The following is a 20,441-nucleotide window of genomic DNA, read 5'->3' as shown; positions in this document are numbered from 1 at the left end:
TGTGGAGGAGTGTGTTCAAAGTTGGCATCTATCCACAAAGAAAAGATCAAACCAAATTTTCAAGAAGTTTAGTTAGCAGCGGCAGCAGAGGGGACCAGACATGTGCGTCTGATATTTAAATTAAATACAATAAAATTCCTTAAGGATTTAGTTACTTTAATAGAAATTAAGTACATTTACTCAAGTACAATTGAGGTACCTGTATTTATTGGAGTATTTCCATTTTGTTTTGCCACTTCAGCTTTAGTTTCTAAACAAATAATTCACTTTGACTAACCACTTCACATTCACAGGTGGTTAATCTGTTTATTCCACATACAAAGATGTTCTAGATTGGTTGCCTAGATTTCACATCTTTAAAAGAAAACAAATCTTGACAATACTTGTACATTTTAGAAACATCAAATACAGTTTTTCTCAGTGGAGTACTTGTTCTTTAAGTAGATTTATAGCAGGTACTTCAGCTTGAGTAAAAGGTTCGTACCAGTTTAATCTATTCATCTCAAGTAACTAGAAATGTCAAAGGAGAAATTGAGAATTTTAAACTGGGAACAAACAGATCCATTTTTATCCCAAAACATTTACTTTGCATGAAATATTCCAATCATAACTGGGCTGCTTAAAACAGGAAAGTCATTTTCTTGTGAATCTTGCCTACTTTTACACGCAGGACATACCGGACACACAGTTAAAGCCAAAAAGTTTACATATTCTTCTACAGACGACAGTTTAGATTACGAAAAAACAAAAGACTGGGAATATTTCCTGTGTGGTCATTGAAGGTCACAACATACATTAAAACCCATTCATACACAAAAAAAACCTACAAGAAACTTCTATATTATCATCAGGTATTTGGAAAAGGGAAGTCAAGGCATCTATTTTACACAAGAACAGAGGCACCGAGTGCATTTTTAGATACTAGGAGTTGAAATTAACTGTACTCAGTTCAAAGTACAGTATTTCAGGTGTTATGTAGCAGCCTCTGTAAGGGTGCAATCACTTTGCAGACTTGGAAAAGCAAAAGTTGCACCGTTTAGTCCATTAGAGTTCAGAGGAAAACCCCCCAGAACTCAAAGAAGAGTGCAATCAGATAAAACCCAGTCCCGTTTCCCACCTCACAGAAAACCCCTCGACCAAGTTGGCAAGGGCTCAGGGCTGTTGCATGTGAAATCCGCAAGCGTTTAGGGTTCACTTTGTAGAATCTGAAATCAAAACTTTGACAACACTGATTTGTGTTTCTTTGTTGTTGTTTTTTTTATGTAATTTGATCAAGCCTGAAAAAGCCATCACTGAGCAACAGCCAACTGCAATTTGAGTGCCACAATTAACTGGTAACAGAAAAGCTTCTGCCCCAGTTAATGTGATTTTCACAGGTAGCATTTTTGAGCCCTTGCACCAACAATGAGCGAACAGGTATTAAAAGTCTGAGGCTTCAAAGCTGCGACTGGACCTAGAGAGCACCTATGAGGAAGCTCTCTTCTCCTCGTATCGAGACTCGTAGACCTCCATGGGTGGGCAGGTGCACACAAGGTGCTGGTCACCATAGATGTCATCAATCCTGGAGATGCTTGGCCAGAATTTGGTCTCTGGTCTTATGAAGGGCTGTGAAGTAAAAAGGGAAATAACAGTGAAGACAAAGGCAGACCATTAATGCAGTGAAAGTCAAAGTCCCAAAAGCAGACTTCACTAAATGGCTAAAACAAAATTATCAGAAACAGTGACCAAATCAAACACCCGTTTCAGACTGGATACAAACTAGGAAAAATAACATTTAAAAATATTGATGTACCACCATAGAATGGTCAGGGAGATGCAGCATATGCCCCCTTTGCTTTAAATGCTTCTTCCACCATTTAACTAGTTTTGGAAAACTTATTTTTTTATGTGCAGTTCAAAGCTAATAGGACTAAAGTTCCTGTGTTATGTGCCATGTGTCATATGTTTGTACCTTCATGTTAGTTTCTACATCTATGTATTCCCAGCACACTTTCCACATTGTTGTATTATAGCCTTATTCCAAAATGGATCAGATTCATTATTTTCCTCAATTCTACAAACAATACCCCATAATGACAACGTGAAAGGAGTTTATTGAAAATCTTTTTTTAAACAAATGTATTATAGCTAAACAAAAAAAATTGAGCTCTGGTGCATCCCGTTTCCACTAATCAAGATGTTTCTACAACTTGATTGGAAAGGCATACAAGTGTCTGAGGTCCCACAGTTAACAGAACATGTCAGAGTGCAAACCAGGCCATGAAGTCCACGGAATTGTCTATAGACCTTCAAGACAGGATTGTATTGCCGCACAGATGTGGGGAAGGATACAGAAAACTTTCTGCAGCATTCAAGGTGCAGAAGCCAGACGGAAACCACCCCTCAGTAAAAGGCACATGACAACCCACCTGGAGTTCTGATGATGGGAAACAGAATTCTCTGGTCTGGTGCAAACCAGGCGCCGCTCACCACCTGAACAATACCTTCCCTACAGTAAAGTGTGGTAGTGCCAGCGTCATGCAATAGGGATGTTTTTCAGCTGCAGGAACTGGGAGACTAGTCAGAATTGCGGGAAAGATGAATCCATCAATGTACAGAGACATCCTTGATGAAAACCTGCTCCAGAGCACCGTGGACCTCAGACTGGGGTGACAGTTCATCTTTCAACAGGACAACAACCCTAAGCACACAGCCAAGATAACAAAGAGGCGGCTACGGGACAACTCTGAATGTCCTTGAGTGGGCCAGCCAGAGCCCAGACTTGAACCCGATTGAACATCTCTGGAGAGATCAGAAAATGGCTGTGCACCAACACTCCCCATCCAACCCGATGGAACTTGAGAGGTACTGCTAAGAAGAATGGGAGAAACTGCCAAACATGTTCAAAAAGACTTGAGGCTGTAATTGGTGCTAAAGGTGCTTCAACAAAGTATTAAGCAAAATGGGTGAATACTTATGTACATGTGATTTTAGTTTTATTTATTTTTAATACATTTTGCAAAGATTTTATGTCGTCATTGTGGGGTAATATTTGTAGAATACTGTGGTAATATTATTAATTTAATCCATTTTGAAACAATGCTGTAACATAATGTGGGAAAAGTTAAGCACTGAATGCACTGTATACTTATGAGGATTGTTCAACATGCAACATTTAGAAAACACTTATCTTCTAACACTACTAACAATGAATTGGCTCTAGGGTAACATTTGTTTGGTTTGGAATGAAGAAACTTATCACCTAGTGGGTCGCCGTGTCTGGCTGATTCGACTGTTTTTGGAGAACAGCCAGTATGTGGCACAATAAGCTACAAGTAGCTTTCATGTAATGTGTTGACTTTCTTTGCACAATGTAGTGGTGAGCTCTACATAAACAACATTGCTTAGGAAATGTTCAATTTACTTATAAAGAAACTGATGTCAAATACAGATGGGTAAAGCTCAATTTAAATCAAATCTGGAGGGTAATATAGGCAGTTTGTTACAGTAACTGCATTTCTTGCCACTAGGGCGAAAAGGAAATTCTTACCTAATGCACCTTTTGTGATATAGACAAGTTTGATGTCTATGTATTGAAATCAGATGAGTTTACTTACCAGTGGGAAAGCAGCCAATTCTCTTGAGTATGGTCTGTCCCAGTTGGAGGAGCAGATGCAGGCCAAAGAGTGAGGGGCCATCTTAATCAAAGGTGAACATGAGAGGACGTCAGATGGTAGATGTCACAGTTTTATGTATAATATAAAAAAAAACAACACGCCTGATTTCACCCAAAAGACAGAAATTAGACGAGTGGCATACCTTGAGCGGGTTAATGCGGGAGTCCATCCGTCCCTCTTCAATGTCTGCAATTTCCTGTCTGATACCGAGCAAGGAGTCGCAGAATCTGTCCATCTCAGCCTTGTCCTCTGACTCTGTTGGCTCGATCATGAGGGTCCCAGACACAGGCCAAGACATGGTGGGTGCATGGAAACCTGGGCACCAACAAAACAGAGAAATAACCATGAGTCAGAAACAACTTCAGCTGGTTATAAATATTTAGAAGTCAAATTGTATTGCTAGTATGTATAGTTAATGTTGAGAACCCGGCAACAACTGCAGAGAGGCCACTTTACTAGCTCAGGCTTAAATTTCCCCCTTTATAAAGCTCATAATGTTTTATGTTGATGGTCAAATTCAATTCTGGCCGTCTTGTTTACAGTCACTGAGGCAAACGGACTATTACAAACATTTCCTGCTCTGACCATGGCATCAAAACATAACAGAATTCCAGACAAAAGTAGACTTTACGGCAATGCTGCTGCATTGTAGCTTGTACATGTGCCTAATGTGGTCACTGGGTGTAACCCACCATAGTCTTGCAAGCGCTTGGCCACATCAACAGCCTCAATATTAGCAGTTTTCTTGAATGGTCTCACATCCAGAATGAACTCGTGGGCTACAAAGCCTGTTCACACCAACACAAGAACAGGAAGTTAGAATTTTACTGTTCAATAAAGTTAATTGACTGTAGACATCAGAGCAGAAACAGTACAGACAAAAACACAGCTTTACCCTTCCTGCCTCTGTAGAGGATCTTATAGTGACCTTCCAGCCTCTTGGCCATGTAGTTAGCGTTGAGGATGGCCACCTCTGTGGCGTGCAGCAGTCCCTTGGATCCCATCATCTAAAGACAAAACACAGGAGTGTTGTCACAAAGTTTTCATTTAATCAGTGACACACGATAGATTATCAAAACTGCCACTGGGCATGATGGTTTATCCTACAAAGAGTAGGATAAACCATAATGTCCACTGGACATAATGGTTAATAGAATGAATCATTCCTTCCAGAAAGTCATGATTTTGCTATCGCAACAAGTAAATCAACCAATTCCCTGTGACTTCTACGAGACCTTTGAATCTTAAACCACCGCTAAAAACATAAAATCAGAAATTTTAGGCCCTAACAAAAACCAAAAGATGCATGAAATCCTAGAGGGACCAAGTTAACACATCTGGTAGCACGAGCTCTGTTGTTTTTTGTTTTTTTTTGTTTTTTTTTTTTTTAAATTATATATATATATATATATATATATATATATATATATATATATATATATATATATATATATATATATATATATATATATATATATATATATATATATATATATAAAAAAAAAACACAGGATCATCTTATTTTGGACATTTGCAATTTTTTCTAAACTGTATGTAACATTTTTAATTAATACCAGCAACTGGATTTTACCGTTTCTGTTCATATAAGTTATGTACTGAAACCGTGGACATTGTGTCCTGCCTGCCGCTCCACAAGTTTACATCGTAGTTCATAAAAATGATGCATCTTATATGGCAGGCAAGTGACTAACTCACGTGACAACAATATGAAGATTTCAGAAGAATCCTATGTCCTTTACTCTAAATATTTAAGACCAAAGGGCAGAAATGAGTTTCCCCTGACTTGCTACTACTAGTCCTAGCATTTGTGTTTCTCATTTTCTGAGCTGATGTAACTGCTGCGTTTTCACGCAGTCTTGGAATAAATCCTTTCAAATCTTTTTCTACCCTTTTACTGTTAGTTTTCTTCAGAAATGTATTAAATAAAACTAAACTAAACAAGTCTGTGCTTTTGTTCTTTATGTAACCGAGCATAAAATTCTAAAAACATTCATTCCGGATCTGTGCTGACCTTTATATAAGCCCAGGAGATCGGCAGGATGGCACTGGAGCCCCAGGGGGCGGCACTGATGGTGCCCAGGGACCTGCTGGTGTTGACTGACTGCATGGACACAACAGGGTGGCTCGGGAGGAAAGGGGCAAGGTGGGCCTTCCTGATGAAGAGTAGATGAACGTCATCAGAATTTTGGCTGATTTTCACCTGCACATGAGCAACCCAGTGAAAGTTCTTAGCATTTTATAAAGTGTCTTACACGCCGATGGGCCCCATGCCGGGTCCTCCTCCACCATGAGGGATGCAGAAGGTCTTGTGCAGGTTGAGATGGGACACGTCAGAGCCATAGTCTCCAGGGCGACAAAGACCCACCTGATAACCAACAAAAGGGAGGAAAATTAACTCTCTGCTGGCATAACTAAATCAGTGCAATTTTTACTTTTAAAGCAAAATAACTGAACAGGATTAAAAAATAAATACAATTTAATTTAAAAAAAAAAAAAAAGGAAATTACCACTGATGCCATTACCAGAATTTCTCATCACATGGAGGATGTGATTTCACATCAAATTTGTTTAGAAATTTAGAGTAAAAAAGTGTATTTGCAACTTCACTGAATATATGTATAGTTGGAGTATTAAGAGTCAGTGTTTGTTAAAACTATATCTGACAATTTAAAATTTCTGTACAATACAGCATTTCACAAAACATGCCAGTATTGTGACTAATTTTCCTGAAAATAATTTCTAAATAGTAATTGATTTCAGATTCTTCCATGATCTGTCCAGATATTCAGAATTCATGTGACTGGCTTCACTGGGTGATAAAATGGGCAGGGTCTGTTGGTTTGGCAGGGATTGGTGCAAGTATCTCTGGCCTAGAAAATATCATCTGCATATTATTAGAGACCAAAGGTTGTATATTTACAACATCTATAAACCTTTATCATGTTAGTCTTCCGTTTTCACATGTAATATTTTAACTTAACAAGCAGAATTGAAATTTTGGAATTTCTACAGCGCACATCACTTGTGTTACACAGCTATTCCTTCTCTCACCTGTGCGTTCATGTTGGCCCCATCCAGGTAAACCTGGCCACCATTCTCATGAATAAGATCACATATGTCTCCAATATGTTCCTCAAACACACCAAAGGTGGAGGGGTAGGTGATCATCATGGCTGCCAGACTCGCCTTGTGTTTATCCACCTGTAAGAGAAGTCAGAAAATTAATAATCAGTAAAATCAAATTGTAGAAAGTAGTCTGACCAATCCGTTCAAAGAACTGGAGAATAGTTTTACACTATTAATCTTTGGTTCACCTCGTTTTGAAAATGGCGTCAGTGTGTCCATTCCGAAATGTATCTTAATGTGGAGGTGCTTTGTGTGAAGTCAGATTCACTTAACATTGGCAATGCTGCAGAAGAGTTTTGGTCATTGCTCACCTCTTCTGACCAGTCAGAACTTCAGCAATTTCTGCTTCAAGTTTTGCAGCTTTCAAGTTATAATAAATTGATCAGAACTTAGCTAATACCTTAAATTCTGTGCAGAGCAAGTTAGAGCGTAGCTGAAAGTAGAATAGCATAGATCTGCAGAGACTAGGAGGAGTGGAAAGAGTAGAGTGGATTGATTCAAAGTCTCATGCTAGCTTAAGTTGTATTATGGTTTAAAAAGTATAAAGTGGGACATACAATTTGTAAAAACTTATACTGCAAGTCTATAAAGTAAAATCTGGAATATCCAGACAAAACTACATGGATGCCTTTTCTAACTCCACTTTGCAGATTCACAACAGACTGAAGATTTTAGGTGTACAGCCCAACCTGAGACACTGTAACCCTGATGACGATATCAGGGCTATGACTGAGCTACTGATGACATCACAGTTCAGCTCTCACCAGATCTTTAAGGTGTGCCAGGTCAATATTGCCATCTTTGTCCACCTCCACCACCTGAACCTTCATGCCAGCCATCTGAGCACTCGCTGGGTTGGTGCCATGGGCTGACTTAGGGATCAGACAAACCTGGAACAAAATGCAAACATTTCAATATATAAAAAACCAGCAGAACAAGGCAGCCTTTCAAAAACACAGGATGTTGACATTAAAAAGACTTTGGGGGATGAACTAACTGGGTTTTAACTACACAAGATTAGTGTTTTTAATCAGAGAGCAAGTTTGAATCTAATATTGCTGCTTTGTACAGAAAGGAAGCGTAAAGACAGAAATATTAGAGCAAATAACATCCCGTTCAAAATAGAAACTTAATCGGTGGTTTGAACTCCCTCACATAGGGTATTAAAAATGTGTTTATCCAAAAATTCCAGGGCTTTCAAGCGTGTTGTCTGTGTGGGTAAATTCTGTAACTCTGAATTTTGATCTGGCCAGCAACACTGGTACTAATGAGTAACCTGCCTGCGTGACACTAATTGATTTTATCCCTTATTAGGAGGACACTTACTTACATTTTGCAACTTAGTCACACGAGAACTCTAGGGCACTTGGACCTGTCCGTTGGGTAACACTGACAAATGACTGCCCAGGAAAACACTGCTGAGCCTGTCACACCAGTGACTTGCAGTTGTCAAAGTCTTAAAACCTCCAAATATGGAATCTTAAAAAGCAGATGGCCTATAGTGGGTTCAGAGCGTTTTCTGCCCCTTTGTTTGTACAAACACCCGTCCATTTGGACCTTGACTCTTTCAAGGTTTCAGGCCACTATCTAAGATGTACATGTAAGAGGGGAAAAAAAAAAAAAAAAAAAACACACACACAGGCTAAATTAAAGTACATGGAGGAAAAAAAAAAACTTGAGTCAGCTGGTCTTTAATCTGTAGGTGTCTTATCTCAGAGTAGGAATCTATGGCACAGCTTTACCTACTGCCAAGGTGCAGGGAGAAGGGAAACAATCTGAAGAGGTCAACACTTTAGATTTGAATGGTTCTCTGTCTCGGTCTGTTTGTGTTGGCCCTGAGATAGACTGTTAACCTGTCCAGGGTGTACCCTGCCTCTTGTCCTATGGCAGCTGGGATAAGCTCCAGCGCCCCCACACAGGATAAATGTTAGATATTGTAAGGATGGATGATACAATGTATTGTTAATCAGGTTTGGGTAAAACATAAAATAAAGGACCCCTCTTATGGGGGGTCTATTTTTGCCTCGTCTTAGTTCCAATCACTATGTCTGGATAATTAAGGAACTTGTAACCGTGAAGTGTGAGACATGTTCATTTATTATGATGTCAAAGTGATCTGTTGTCGACAGGGAACAATGAACCTGGCTTAGGGTTAAATGGTGTTACTTATGTACAAATACCCTTTATTAACCTCCACCTGAATAACTGTGATAAATCATTATCACCTTACATAACAGCCCAGTGTTCATAATACTACTGTGCTCACAATAATAGGGCATACATCTAAGAAAAGCAATGATATTATTGCTTTGTTGCATTTTAATTTGTATTGAGAAACGGTAAAGTTCTTAAATTGTTATTTTGAATTAAGCTGTGCCAGCTGAGAAATCATATTTTCATATCTGTTGAGTCTCAGAAGCTTAAAATGCTTTGGCTTATGTGATCCTCTCAATATGGAGACAGTAAAGTATATAATTTAAAGGATTATACCACATTTTAGGAAGCAGCTTTTTCCACTTTGAACAGAGAATTAAACAGGGTTGTCTTGCACTGCAGATTATCTGGAGCTTTATTCAATCATAAAACTTGTGTTGGCTAATAAGATAAAGTTTTATTAAATCCTATTACATTCCACACAACACAAAATCACACTGATGTGGTATGACTCCAGTTAAAGATTTTTTTTTTTTTTTTTTTAAACTTTCTGTAGCAGCACACTTACACTTCTCGAGCTCTCCCCCATAGAGTTCAGGTAGGCTTTTATAGCAGCCAGGCCAGCATATTCTCCCTGAGCCCCACTGAAAAATAAGACACACACCGTGGTCATAAAACACACACAGAGTAGATCCTAACCTCAGCACAGATCAAAGACCAGTCTATAGACATTACCAAAAGGGGAGAAACTGATGGGATGAATACCCGGCTGCGTGATAACTCTCTAGGCCAGGGTGGCCTGGTGTGTAGTTTATAAACCTGCTGCTACTGATAAGAGGTGATAGACAGCAGAGGTGACTGAGCATATTATCAGCTATATTTCATTCCTAACATTTGACTACTGAATACTGACTAAAGACTGAAATCAATAAGGCCTGAACTTGACTGTCTAGCCAGGTGATGTTAGCTTATGACTATTTACAGAATGACATTGGCAGCAAACACACTGAATTTTTTTGAGTTATTACTTAGGGGAGTCTTCAGTTTCTGCCGTGTTCATCCTGTGAAATTTCTAATAATAGTCATAAATTCTGTAGCTGGTCTTAATACAATATTGGTGTGTTTTCTGTTTATGTATGGGACAGTCACTCTCAGTCTTTACATCTGCTTTTGTTCAGACAAGTCACCGTATGAAATGGGGGAGGAAATATAGCTTTAAGTTCACCAAACCTGAAACAGTCCCACTGATCTAAACTGAGCTGGTGTTTTCCAAGTTACAATGTATTACAAACAAATTTCCCTCTCTCCCCCAAACCCCCAAACTGAATCTGCAGTTTGGGGTTTTGAGTCACATGATTTGAAAAAGTTTGCTCCAACTCCTTTTTAAATTGTGTGTGTGCGCGTGTGTGTGTCTGACCTCACTTGAAAGTCACTTAGAGTTTCACCAGCTTTTAATGTCCCAAAGTCCTACATACAATAATAGCATTCCAGATGAAATTTCATATAGTTATTGTTCTGACCAACCAACAAAGACATACTGTCACATAGGCATAAGCACCTTAAGACCAGTTTCAGAAATCCTGAACCATTCCTTTAACTGGATGTTGTGTAATATAAAAAGCTCTTAAAAGTGTTAAATGCCACCTGTTCATTGTATTAAAACATTAATAGGGATACAATGGCATAAAGCTATTAATTTCTCACACGATATAATTATTGTGTACCTGGACAAGTGGCATAAAAATAGATTCATAATGTCGTAACAACACATTATGAAAAGTGGTGGCATTAATACTTTATATTCCACTGTGTGCTGCAGCACTGTCGGGTCTCACCTGTTTGGCTGGAAGGAGATCTTGTCATAGCCCGTCACCTCACAGAGATCCTTCTCCAGCTGCCTGAAAAGTGTCTGGTAGCCCTCAGCTTGATCCAGAGGTACGAAGGGGTGGATGTTGGCAAACTCCCTCCAGGTGATCGGCTAAAGAGCAAGAGAGCAGTGAAACTGATAAAACTTAAAAAAAAAAAAAAAAAAGAAAAAAAAAACTACTTTACTTTGTAAAGAACATCTCTAGATTGAATACTTATTCACTCACCATGAGTTCTGAGGAACTGTTCAGCTTCATAGTGCAGGAGCCCTAAGGGAGACAACATTTAACTGTAACTCTTGCATATGCACACATTGCAGCTGTTCCTGCACGTGCAAATATCTTAGGTATCAGGTAGAACTAACCAGTGGTATCATGCTGTGCACCAGGGAGATATCCTTGTTCTCCAGACGCTTCATATAGCGAACAATGTTTGTTTCGGAGTGATAACTGTAGGTGGATTAATGAGACAGAAGTAGGCTTCGCTTAGGACAATCTGGTATCCCAGTAAACTCAAGTTAAATTCACACAACAAAGAGCATGAGTAAAAGTCTGACTAAGCCTTTTATCACCAAAGTGCATAAGTTTTACGCACTTTAGATGTACCATGTGTTTCTGTGAGAAATTTTAGAGACAAACGGTTGTTTCAAGAACAATCAAGGCAGTATTCAGTTCCCATTACTGTTTAGTCGATTTTGTATAAAGATAAAAACTATTTTTTAAAACTATCACTTTCATTTTGTGTTTTGTATTGAACATGTAATTACTGAACGTCTTAATGTTTAACTGAGGACAGTTGAAGCTCAGTGGTCTCTTTCAACATTGAGACTTGATTCCTTACTTTTAAATTTTTTTTTTTAAATACTGAAATAAATAAATAAATGGTTTTTACTGTAAAAACAAGTCATTTCAGTTTTTTGACGCACTAATTTATAGCAATGGTTTACTTTAAAACAGCATGATTATTTTTACAAGGGCAGCAGGGGTTAATTAAATAACTATATGGAAATCCAGAGAATTATGGTTACACACCGATCTCATTACAGAACAATTAAAGATAATACACCTGAGTATTTGTTATAACTAAAATAAACCCAATTTACTGTTACACCAATGGCAGGTGCAGCAGGAAAATCTGAGACACACTTTTATGTCATTAATGTAATGCAGGTATCAAGGAAGTAATAAACAAGCTGATATCACTAGCATGCTTAAATGCAGCTGTGGTCGATACCAGACAATCAGTAAAACCTGAATCCTGATATTTGTAGCTCAATGTGTCATAAAAACGCTATTATGTTTGTCTAACGTGTCATCATTGGTATCATCATGGGCTACACTGTTGCAATGTAAATCAGAAACCCAACCTGTTAAAGACCTGGTGTGTGAGGTATTTGCTTGTCCTCTTGTAAGGACTTCCCATGATCCCCTTCACCCGTTCGCCCATCTTCTCAGCAATCAGCTCCTGAAACATCAAGGGAGGGCAGTTTTACTTTAAAGCTACATCTGTAAATAACCAATCTGATCCCCTGGACTTAAGATAAAAAGCTAAAAACTAAATGTAGATTGTAATAACAATTGAACATACGGCTGAAGATTCACAGCCAAAGACCCAGAGCAAGTCATCCAAGTCCCTCTCAGTCACCGTCTCATCCAGAGAGAGACCCAACTGTTGAAAGAACATTTTAAATATTTTCACTGTGCATATACAAATCTGTTACAACACAAGACCGTTGCCACACATGACAATGTTTTCTTTGCAGGATGACAGGGACCATCATTATGGTTTATCTAGCAAATATGATTTCGTTGAGGTGCTATAAATGGCAGAAAATAGGGTTCATCTAAAGCCTCCTTTTTCCTTGTTATTTTCTGCAGTGTGCACTGTGTTCTGCTACAGTCTACACACATTTCTCAAGTATTTAATGACAGGATTGTAGATTAGATACAGTAACTGGTAAAACTTGTTCTGGATGTTTGCCACAGACAGTTGGGAAATAAATTTTATCTGCCTGGTAAATAAAAAGGTTATCATGACAGAGTTTCCATCAGTAAAGCAAGAGTGAGCTCTAATCTGTAGATGTTCTTTGACTAAAACGTAGCAGTATACAGCTAATTTCTCCAAATTTAGGCGATTTAGCTTCAAAACCATCTATAATTTACATTATAACTACTTACTAAAGCATAAATAGCTTAGACATGCAACATGTAAAACTGATTATGGAAATTGATTATGAGGATGTTCTGGGGGTATTAAATGCATCCAACAAAATGTTTCACACTAATGATTTTTACAATTTATATATAATAAATGGTGGTCATCTCCCTCCTTAGAAGTACTTGTGCTGGTAATTTAATTCTTACCACTCCCTCAGAGTAGACTCGCAGGTTTATGTGCCTCTGCACGGCTCTCTCCAAGATGTCTTTAGCCGCAACGCTACAGGTGATTTTTAGTGTGTCGAAGAACATCTCGCTGTGCAGCCGGTGTCCTGCTCTTTTCAGGCCTAAAGCAAAGCGTGGAGGTGAATGGTTACATAATCTAAAAGAATTACGTTAAGACATGTGGAACTGTCTATGACAATGGAAAAAGTTGTCTGCATATAGTTCTCCGCATTTTAGTAACTGTGCATTAAAAGATGACATAAGTCTCCTTCCAATCCTTTGATTACTTGTCCACAGTATTAAGTCTTAATCCTTGCTAAGTTACTGGCACAGTCAAAATGGCAGGTTAGAATAATGCGGAGACTTTTACATTCAGAAAATTATCCTGCTACTCCCTCGGTAACAGCTTAAGAAAATTTAAAAAATAAAAATACATGGATTTACCTTCTGCAAGAATCAGAGCAGCATTGTGTGTCCTCTCAGCGATGTGTTTGAGTCCCTGAGGACCATGATACAATGCATACATGGCGGCCATATTGGCCAGCAGAGCCTAGAGCCAGAGGTCAGGACACAGAGATGACAGTGTTTAATTTGGTCAAAAAACAACATAGCTGGTTTTGCAACAACGATAATTGCTCATACAAATTATTGACTTTATCTAAATGTTTAGATTGTTATAAAATCTGTTCATACCTGTGCAGTGCAAATGTTACTGGTTGCTTTGTCTCTGCGAATGTGCTGCTCTCTGGTCTGCAAAGCAAGCCGATATACCTCCTTACCAGCTGCATCCCTAAAATGTAAACTTTTTTTTTTCTTTACTTTTTCCAAACAAGGCATTTGATGTTTGTCCATGGGTTTTCTTACATGTACAATACATTTCCACTCAGGCAATAAAATCTGTGCAAGTGTTGCTGTTTGGTACCGTCTCACCTGGTGACTCCAACCATTCGACCAGGCATCATCCGCACCAGGTTGTCCTTAACAGCAAAGAAAGCAGCATGGGGACCCCCGTAACAGAGAGGAACCCCAAACCTCTGGGAGCTGCCCAGTGCGATATCAACACCGAACTCTCCAGGAGGACGTAGCACACAGAGAGCCAGCAGGTCTGTAGCACAGCAAACCAGGGCCTGGCAAGGGACACAAAATCATACTAGTCCAGCAGTTTTGACACAAATGCTATGGTTTTCTTTTCTTGTTTTACTCTAGTGGGAACTTTCTCTCACCCCTCCTTGGTGTGCACGGTCCACAAGAGCAGTGAAGTCTTCCACTCTGCCGTCAGTGTCTGGATACTGGAAAAGCACACCACTAACATCCTTCCCACTGAAGTCCATCTCATGAGGCAGCTTCAGCACTGTTTTGACACCAATGTAGCTGCAACCAAAAAGTCAAGGCTTTAGACGTTTTGCTTTTTAAAAGCAAAGCATTATCGATCTCACTATAAGAAATAAACTCATACTGTTGCATAGTAGCTGTATGGAGAGGTTTTATATAAATTACATGTTTGGATAGGAGAGCTCATACATTAATGTGTGTAAAGCACGTACTTGGCTCTGGTTTGCACTACAGCAATGGTCTGAGGATGGCAACGTGGGTCAATGTAGAAAGTCCGTCTTTTGTTCTGTCTATGAGAGATCAACACAAATACTGTAACTGGTCAGAGTAAGTAACTGGGCCAAAAATGCTTTATGGCTGCATATACACAAACACATGGTTAATTAAATTTGGTTTATTCTTATCCATGCTCCAGTTCTCCCCCCCCACCCCAGCATCCAAAATATCTTGCGGAGTCGATTGTAAGGAAACAGACAACATTTACATATTTCTAAGTATTGAAAATGAATATGCTTGCTTAATTTCTTTGTGAGGCCAACAAGGAATTTGTCATTTTTTAATTCATGTCATTTCACAATCTGAGCAGCAAACTGCGTTCTCCACGTCACAGCTTATTTTGTTTACCGCGTAGCTGAACTTGTTAATACCTGTGGCAGAGCTGCATGGCCTCGGCGGCGGCCGTTCCCTCATCAAGCAGTGAGGCATTGGCCACAGGCATGCCTGTGATGTCACAAATTAAGGTTTGGTAGTTGAGGAGCGACTCCAGGCGACCTTGAGAGACCTCAGGCTGGTAGGGCGTGTACTGAGTCAGCCTGACAGCACAACAAATACATTGAGTCATCCAAGAGAGTTTGGACAATAGCGTAAAGTTTGTGCTATTTAAGAAGCAAAGGCAGGACAACAGAATGCATCGTACTTCCTCCGAACCCAGGATTTGGGAGAAAGTATGGGCAAGAGTGGTGCATTTGGGTGAAAGAAAGTGTTGTTGGAAGAGAGAAGCACATTATCAGATCTTACAGGAATGAAATGTTTTAGTGGCCTCCAGTCACAATTAAGGCCACGTTACTCTGCACAGCAATTTACTTTTAAAAGAGTAAACAAACTTGATGCATCTAGTCATCTGTGATGTATCAGAAAATAAAACAAGCTCACAGCTCTTCTCCGTACAGTTTCTCCCGATGGACAATATTCTGATGGCACTCACCAGCCTGCATTCTCCAGGAGATTACGCTGGATGGGCGATGGTACTGAGCAGTTGTAGTAGCCCATGCCGATGTAGGACCTCCAAACTTTGTTCTTTGATGCAATCTTCTGTAGAGAATCCAGAACCTCATTCTCACCTGAAAAAAAAGTTCTTCACATTAGCCACCAATGGTTACTGGTTATATCAAAAAGCTTCAACAGAAAAACTCGAGTCCTAAATTGAGCAGCACTGTTTTATTGCAAGTGACTATTTTCATTACTATGTAACAAAGTATCTCAATAATTATTTAAATCACTACATTAAACAAAAACAGACCTTCCCTGTTTCTCAATTAGATTTGTTCCATATTACGGTATAAAACTACAGGTACAGTGATACATTTCATCTGTATTCCCCTAAATGTAATTAGTGGGATAACAAAACAATTTTATATTGTTAGTTTACATTGAAAAAAAAAAAGTGATGAACAACCAAATGAACATTGTCCCGTCAGACACGGACTGGTGAAGATCATTAAGGCAAAACTATAGATGCCGAAACGCTGTGCTTCAGGATATGATGGTGCGAATTTTCTAATATTTCATAAACAATTAACCATCCCTATATAACTATCAAAATAGGACAAGGATTCTTTGCCAAACAGCCAGTTATTTAGCCTGATTTCCCACTGCTGTAAAGGAGCTCTGCCAGTGCACAACCAGCCTTCATTGCTGCCTAGCAACTCCAAGGAATGGACAATGCTGCCCGTCTGAACCGAAACCACTCCTGTTTTTAGGGAAGAAAGACACCTCAAGTCCTCGGTGGTGAGAGGGACCTTAGCCAGTATCCAGTGGATATTTACAGCGTTTTCCAAAGGGCAGGAGAGTGCACATTAAAATCTGCTCTGGAAGTGGCAAAAATCAGTGAAAAAAAAAAACAACTAAGAATTTAGTGATTAAAGATTATCAGTAGGGTCCGGCTAAGCGATTAGTGTGCATTTCTGTGTGTATGTGCAAGATTGTGTGTCAGTTTGAAGAACTGCTTTCCAACGGTCCCTGAGTTCTAATGGGTTGCAAAAAAAAAAAAAAAAAAAAAAAGCCTGATTCAGAACCATCCAGGAGGTTTATTGTTAAAGAGAGAATCCGTTGCTGGCTTTGCTGAAGCCCTCCAAAGCTGAACAAGCAGAAAACCAGCACGGCCTCCAGTTTGTTCCTTCAGCATGGCTTGTTGCATTATGAAACCTGACAGTCAGAGGAGGGGCTGACACAAGGGCAGGCCGCACTGACGAGGTGATATGGGACAAGATACAGTACCTGAGGGTCAACAGTATTGTCTTCTACAGTCTTAAGATGACCATGTCAGTTTATTGTCTTTTTAAAAAAGTCATACAACCAGAGTTTATGGTTACTCAGCCATTAAAACTTAAAATTAATCATGTACTTATTAAATATGTGCTGTCAACACAGTTTAGTGGATTAACATGGGATTACACAGTAGCTGGTCTGATTATTGGTTAATTGAGTAAGCTATTTTGTTTGTGTGTGTGTGTGTGTGATTGAGAGAGAGAGAGGGGGGTCTTAATAAATCCATTGTGATATTACAGAAATAATAATGATATCCCCTCTTCAGACAATTAGCACAACCCTCATGAATATGGATCATTTATGTAGTCTCTCAGACCTTTATCAAATAAGGAAGCCATGTATCTATTAATCGAATTTCACAATTTCCATTGTGAAATCCACTAATGGTCTGAGGATGGCACTATCTATCTATCTATCTACACACACACACACAGGCATTTAATATAAACTTGACTAGCCTGACTGTATCTGGCGCTCAAACGCACATGAAGAAAGAAAGGACACCATCCAGGCGGATCTCAGAAAAAGGAACCAGAGTCACCTTATTAGGAAGCTGTGACGTAATGTGAACGCTGTAACCAGATTGAACTGGACTTGGGACCGGAGCGCAAGGCTAAACTTTACACTCCAGTTGCCATCCTATGAGCATCGGCTTCCCAACAGGAGATTGGTGCCGCTCGCCGAGTTTCGCAAAAACAACTCCAAATATGTTCAAAGGAAGACTAGACAAGGGAGCGCGATCAAGGGCACACAATAGAGGTGCAACCTACATTTCAGCCACTCACTTGGCTTCATTTACCACCCGTTTAATGTGGGAAGAGCTGGAGACCAGTGGGATAAACACTGTCTTCGTATGCAATTCGATATTTGAGCTTTTAAATCGAGTTTGGTGCTGTTGCGTCGAGATTAACCATGCAACCTCCTAGCAGAAAGATAGAGATGTAACAAATACCTCATTACATAAATGACAAATGCATCAAAATGAATGCAAACTTACACACTGGATCATCCATTTTCAAACTTCTCCGCATACGGATGGAGGCTGGAACAGTGTTTTCGATCAACTGGTCGATCGACTGTGGAAAACGATATTTAATAGCCTAAACAAAAATCCCAAACACTACTGAGAAGGCAAAATAATACCACAATACTGGCGCAATTGGGATTGAAACTGTTCATGCTAAAATTTAGTGTACTGAAATTAAACGCGCCATAGTAATAACAAAATCTTACCTCGAGTCCCAGAGCATCCAGCATTTCCCTCTTCTCCCTCTCACCTGGACCGATATGCCTCTCTGCGAAATCATCATGTCTGGGTAATATTCTCTCTATCTGTCTGGAGGAGGCGGCTGCAGATGTCCTCAGAGCCCGGGTTTCTGTGGTTTGGGATGCCCCGGTGTTTCGGAGTTTCCAAACCACGCGGCTTTTGTCGCTCAGATGCCTGCATCGTACGCTGGGATTCACCGACTTGGCCAAGAAGAGTCCCCAGGACTTGGCGCAGCTCTGCATCGCTAAATCACTTCGCAAGACAAATCGACAGAGAAACTGATGAAGCCCTTTCCGCCCGTCGATCAGCAGTTTCCCTCCACTGGGACTGAGATGCGCTACTTGCAACAGAGTCTGCCAACTCCTTCAAACTGCAGAGTTTATACAACTGCACAGTTGCACAAGAGCGGTCCAATCAGAGCGCAGATGCTGCGTGACGCATTGACGAGCCCCGATCAAACAGCTGCTAAACTTTCCCACGTGCCCGAACGAGAGGAGGGAAACAGAGAGGTTTCAGCCCAGAGGTGTTTAAAAGTCCACCCTGAAGATGAGGCCGCAGACTCTAATCAACGTCAAGGTGTGCTCAGTGATAAAGTGTGAGCGCGTGACGCGGACATGCTGCAGAACAAGTGGTACTCTGACCTTCCTGTGCACAATAAAGTGATATAGGTAGTTTAATTAATGGATACGACCAGCGGTTCTATACATTATAAAACACCATACGGCAATTTCGTGCAAAGAACTAGGCCTTTCTAGTTCATTTAATGTAAATATGTAGGTCATTTCAATTTGAAGTCTAGTTTTTATTTTCAGACCCCTTTAAAACTTTTAAACATGAGTGGGTTCCGACTTGAGGCCTAATTACTTTTAAAAGATGATTTGAATGAATGAACTGCTGAAAGTTAAAACTCAGTAAATGTAGTTTTAAAGTAACAACCAACAGACTTCCAGGCATGTGTTGTTTGAGTACAGAAAATAACTTTTATTTCTAAACTAACAAAAAAAAAAGTGTAACTGTGATAAAGGTTAGTGTTAAATTCAGCCCCTCAAATTTAATAAACACAAAGAACAGATGTTTTTGTGTGTTTATTGATACATAATTCCTTTAGCACTTGCAGTAGGACGGTCTTGGTCCACCAATTACCCAATTACCCACTTATCCACAAGGCCCCTGTGAAGAATACTAAAATACTTTTAGTAGTACTTGGGATGGGATTTTAATGAGATTTGTTGACAATAACATGTTTTTTGTGGTAAAGGTTGCACCGTGTCGCCCACCCATATCATTAATAAAAAAGTAAAGTACAGCATTCAAGTAAGCAAAGATCATGGTCAGCATCTTGGACCCCTTTGCTTGGTCGAATGCTGCACACCTTCAGTCTCTTTATGCAATGAACCTCCTTCTGCAGAAGTATTAGGAACTCACAAACACTAATCTCTCAGCCTGTCATTTAGTAAGATGTCCATGACTAGAGCTAGAATGTATTGTTATTATATTATTGTCACATCAGATGAAAACACTGGCACATGATTGGCCCCAGAACATGGGCCCTGCCTTTCCTACAAATCAGCAGGACGCAGACACTGAAAGAGACACAAAATAATTACCAAGAACACATGATGCAGGGCTCATGTCTCTTTCTTCGTGGCCTTTGTAGTTGTTGTGCATATCTTTCAAACAAGAAATATCAACAGTTCTCACTCATATTGGTCATATGAACAAGCAAGATGGTTGTTTAAAGACAAAATGCAAGGTGCATTTAGGATAAACACAAAGGGATCCTATCACTTTACCTATTTCCACATTCAGATCTCAGGGAGATAAATGCATTAGTAGCTTTACTGTATAAACAAGTATTTAGTATTGTAATGTGGTTTTGGCCTGTAGTGTCGTAAAAGTACGCTCAAATCCACACATATTTGCTTGTACTAGTAGAAAAGTAAAATGTTTTAAAGCAAGTAAAAATTTAATCTACTGACTATCTGTATCATGGGAAGTTATTTTACCCCAAAATCCAATGTGTCAAGAAGTGGTTAATAAAACAACATCGATCGAGCGTGTTTCTCTATTCAGTATCAGGGACACTGAATG

General features: G+C 39.5%; 1 protein-coding gene across 1 annotated transcript; it reads right to left on the bottom strand.

The window, feature by feature from the left end:
* Window positions 1-139: 139 nt before the first annotated feature.
* Window positions 140-18,727, bottom strand: gldc (glycine dehydrogenase (decarboxylating)). Its single transcript, XM_067520127.1, has 25 exons — window positions 18,317-18,727; window positions 18,081-18,159; window positions 15,741-15,876; window positions 15,184-15,348; window positions 14,749-14,826; window positions 14,428-14,575; window positions 14,135-14,331; window positions 13,898-13,994; window positions 13,649-13,754; window positions 13,187-13,326; window positions 12,411-12,491; window positions 12,190-12,287; window positions 11,188-11,272; window positions 11,051-11,092; window positions 10,793-10,935; window positions 9,526-9,601; window positions 7,568-7,693; window positions 6,729-6,878; window positions 5,930-6,042; window positions 5,689-5,830; window positions 4,552-4,663; window positions 4,349-4,444; window positions 3,799-3,971; window positions 3,597-3,677; window positions 140-1,605 (listed from the first exon to the last, which is right to left on the bottom strand). Exons 1-25 carry the CDS (start codon window positions 18,590-18,592, stop codon window positions 1,465-1,467), a joined length of 3,081 nt encoding a protein of 1,026 aa, XP_067376228.1. The 5' UTR covers window positions 18,593-18,727; the 3' UTR covers window positions 140-1,464.
* Between the last annotated feature and the right edge of the window lie 1,714 nt (window positions 18,728-20,441).

The sequence above is a fragment of the Channa argus genome, chromosome 11 (genome assembly GCF_033026475.1).
Source record: "Channa argus isolate prfri chromosome 11, Channa argus male v1.0, whole genome shotgun sequence".
Lineage (NCBI taxonomy): Eukaryota > Metazoa > Chordata > Actinopteri > Anabantiformes > Channidae > Channa > Channa argus.
Note: the sequence above shows the minus strand (reverse complement) of the source record. Positions and strands in the feature narration are given on the sequence as shown.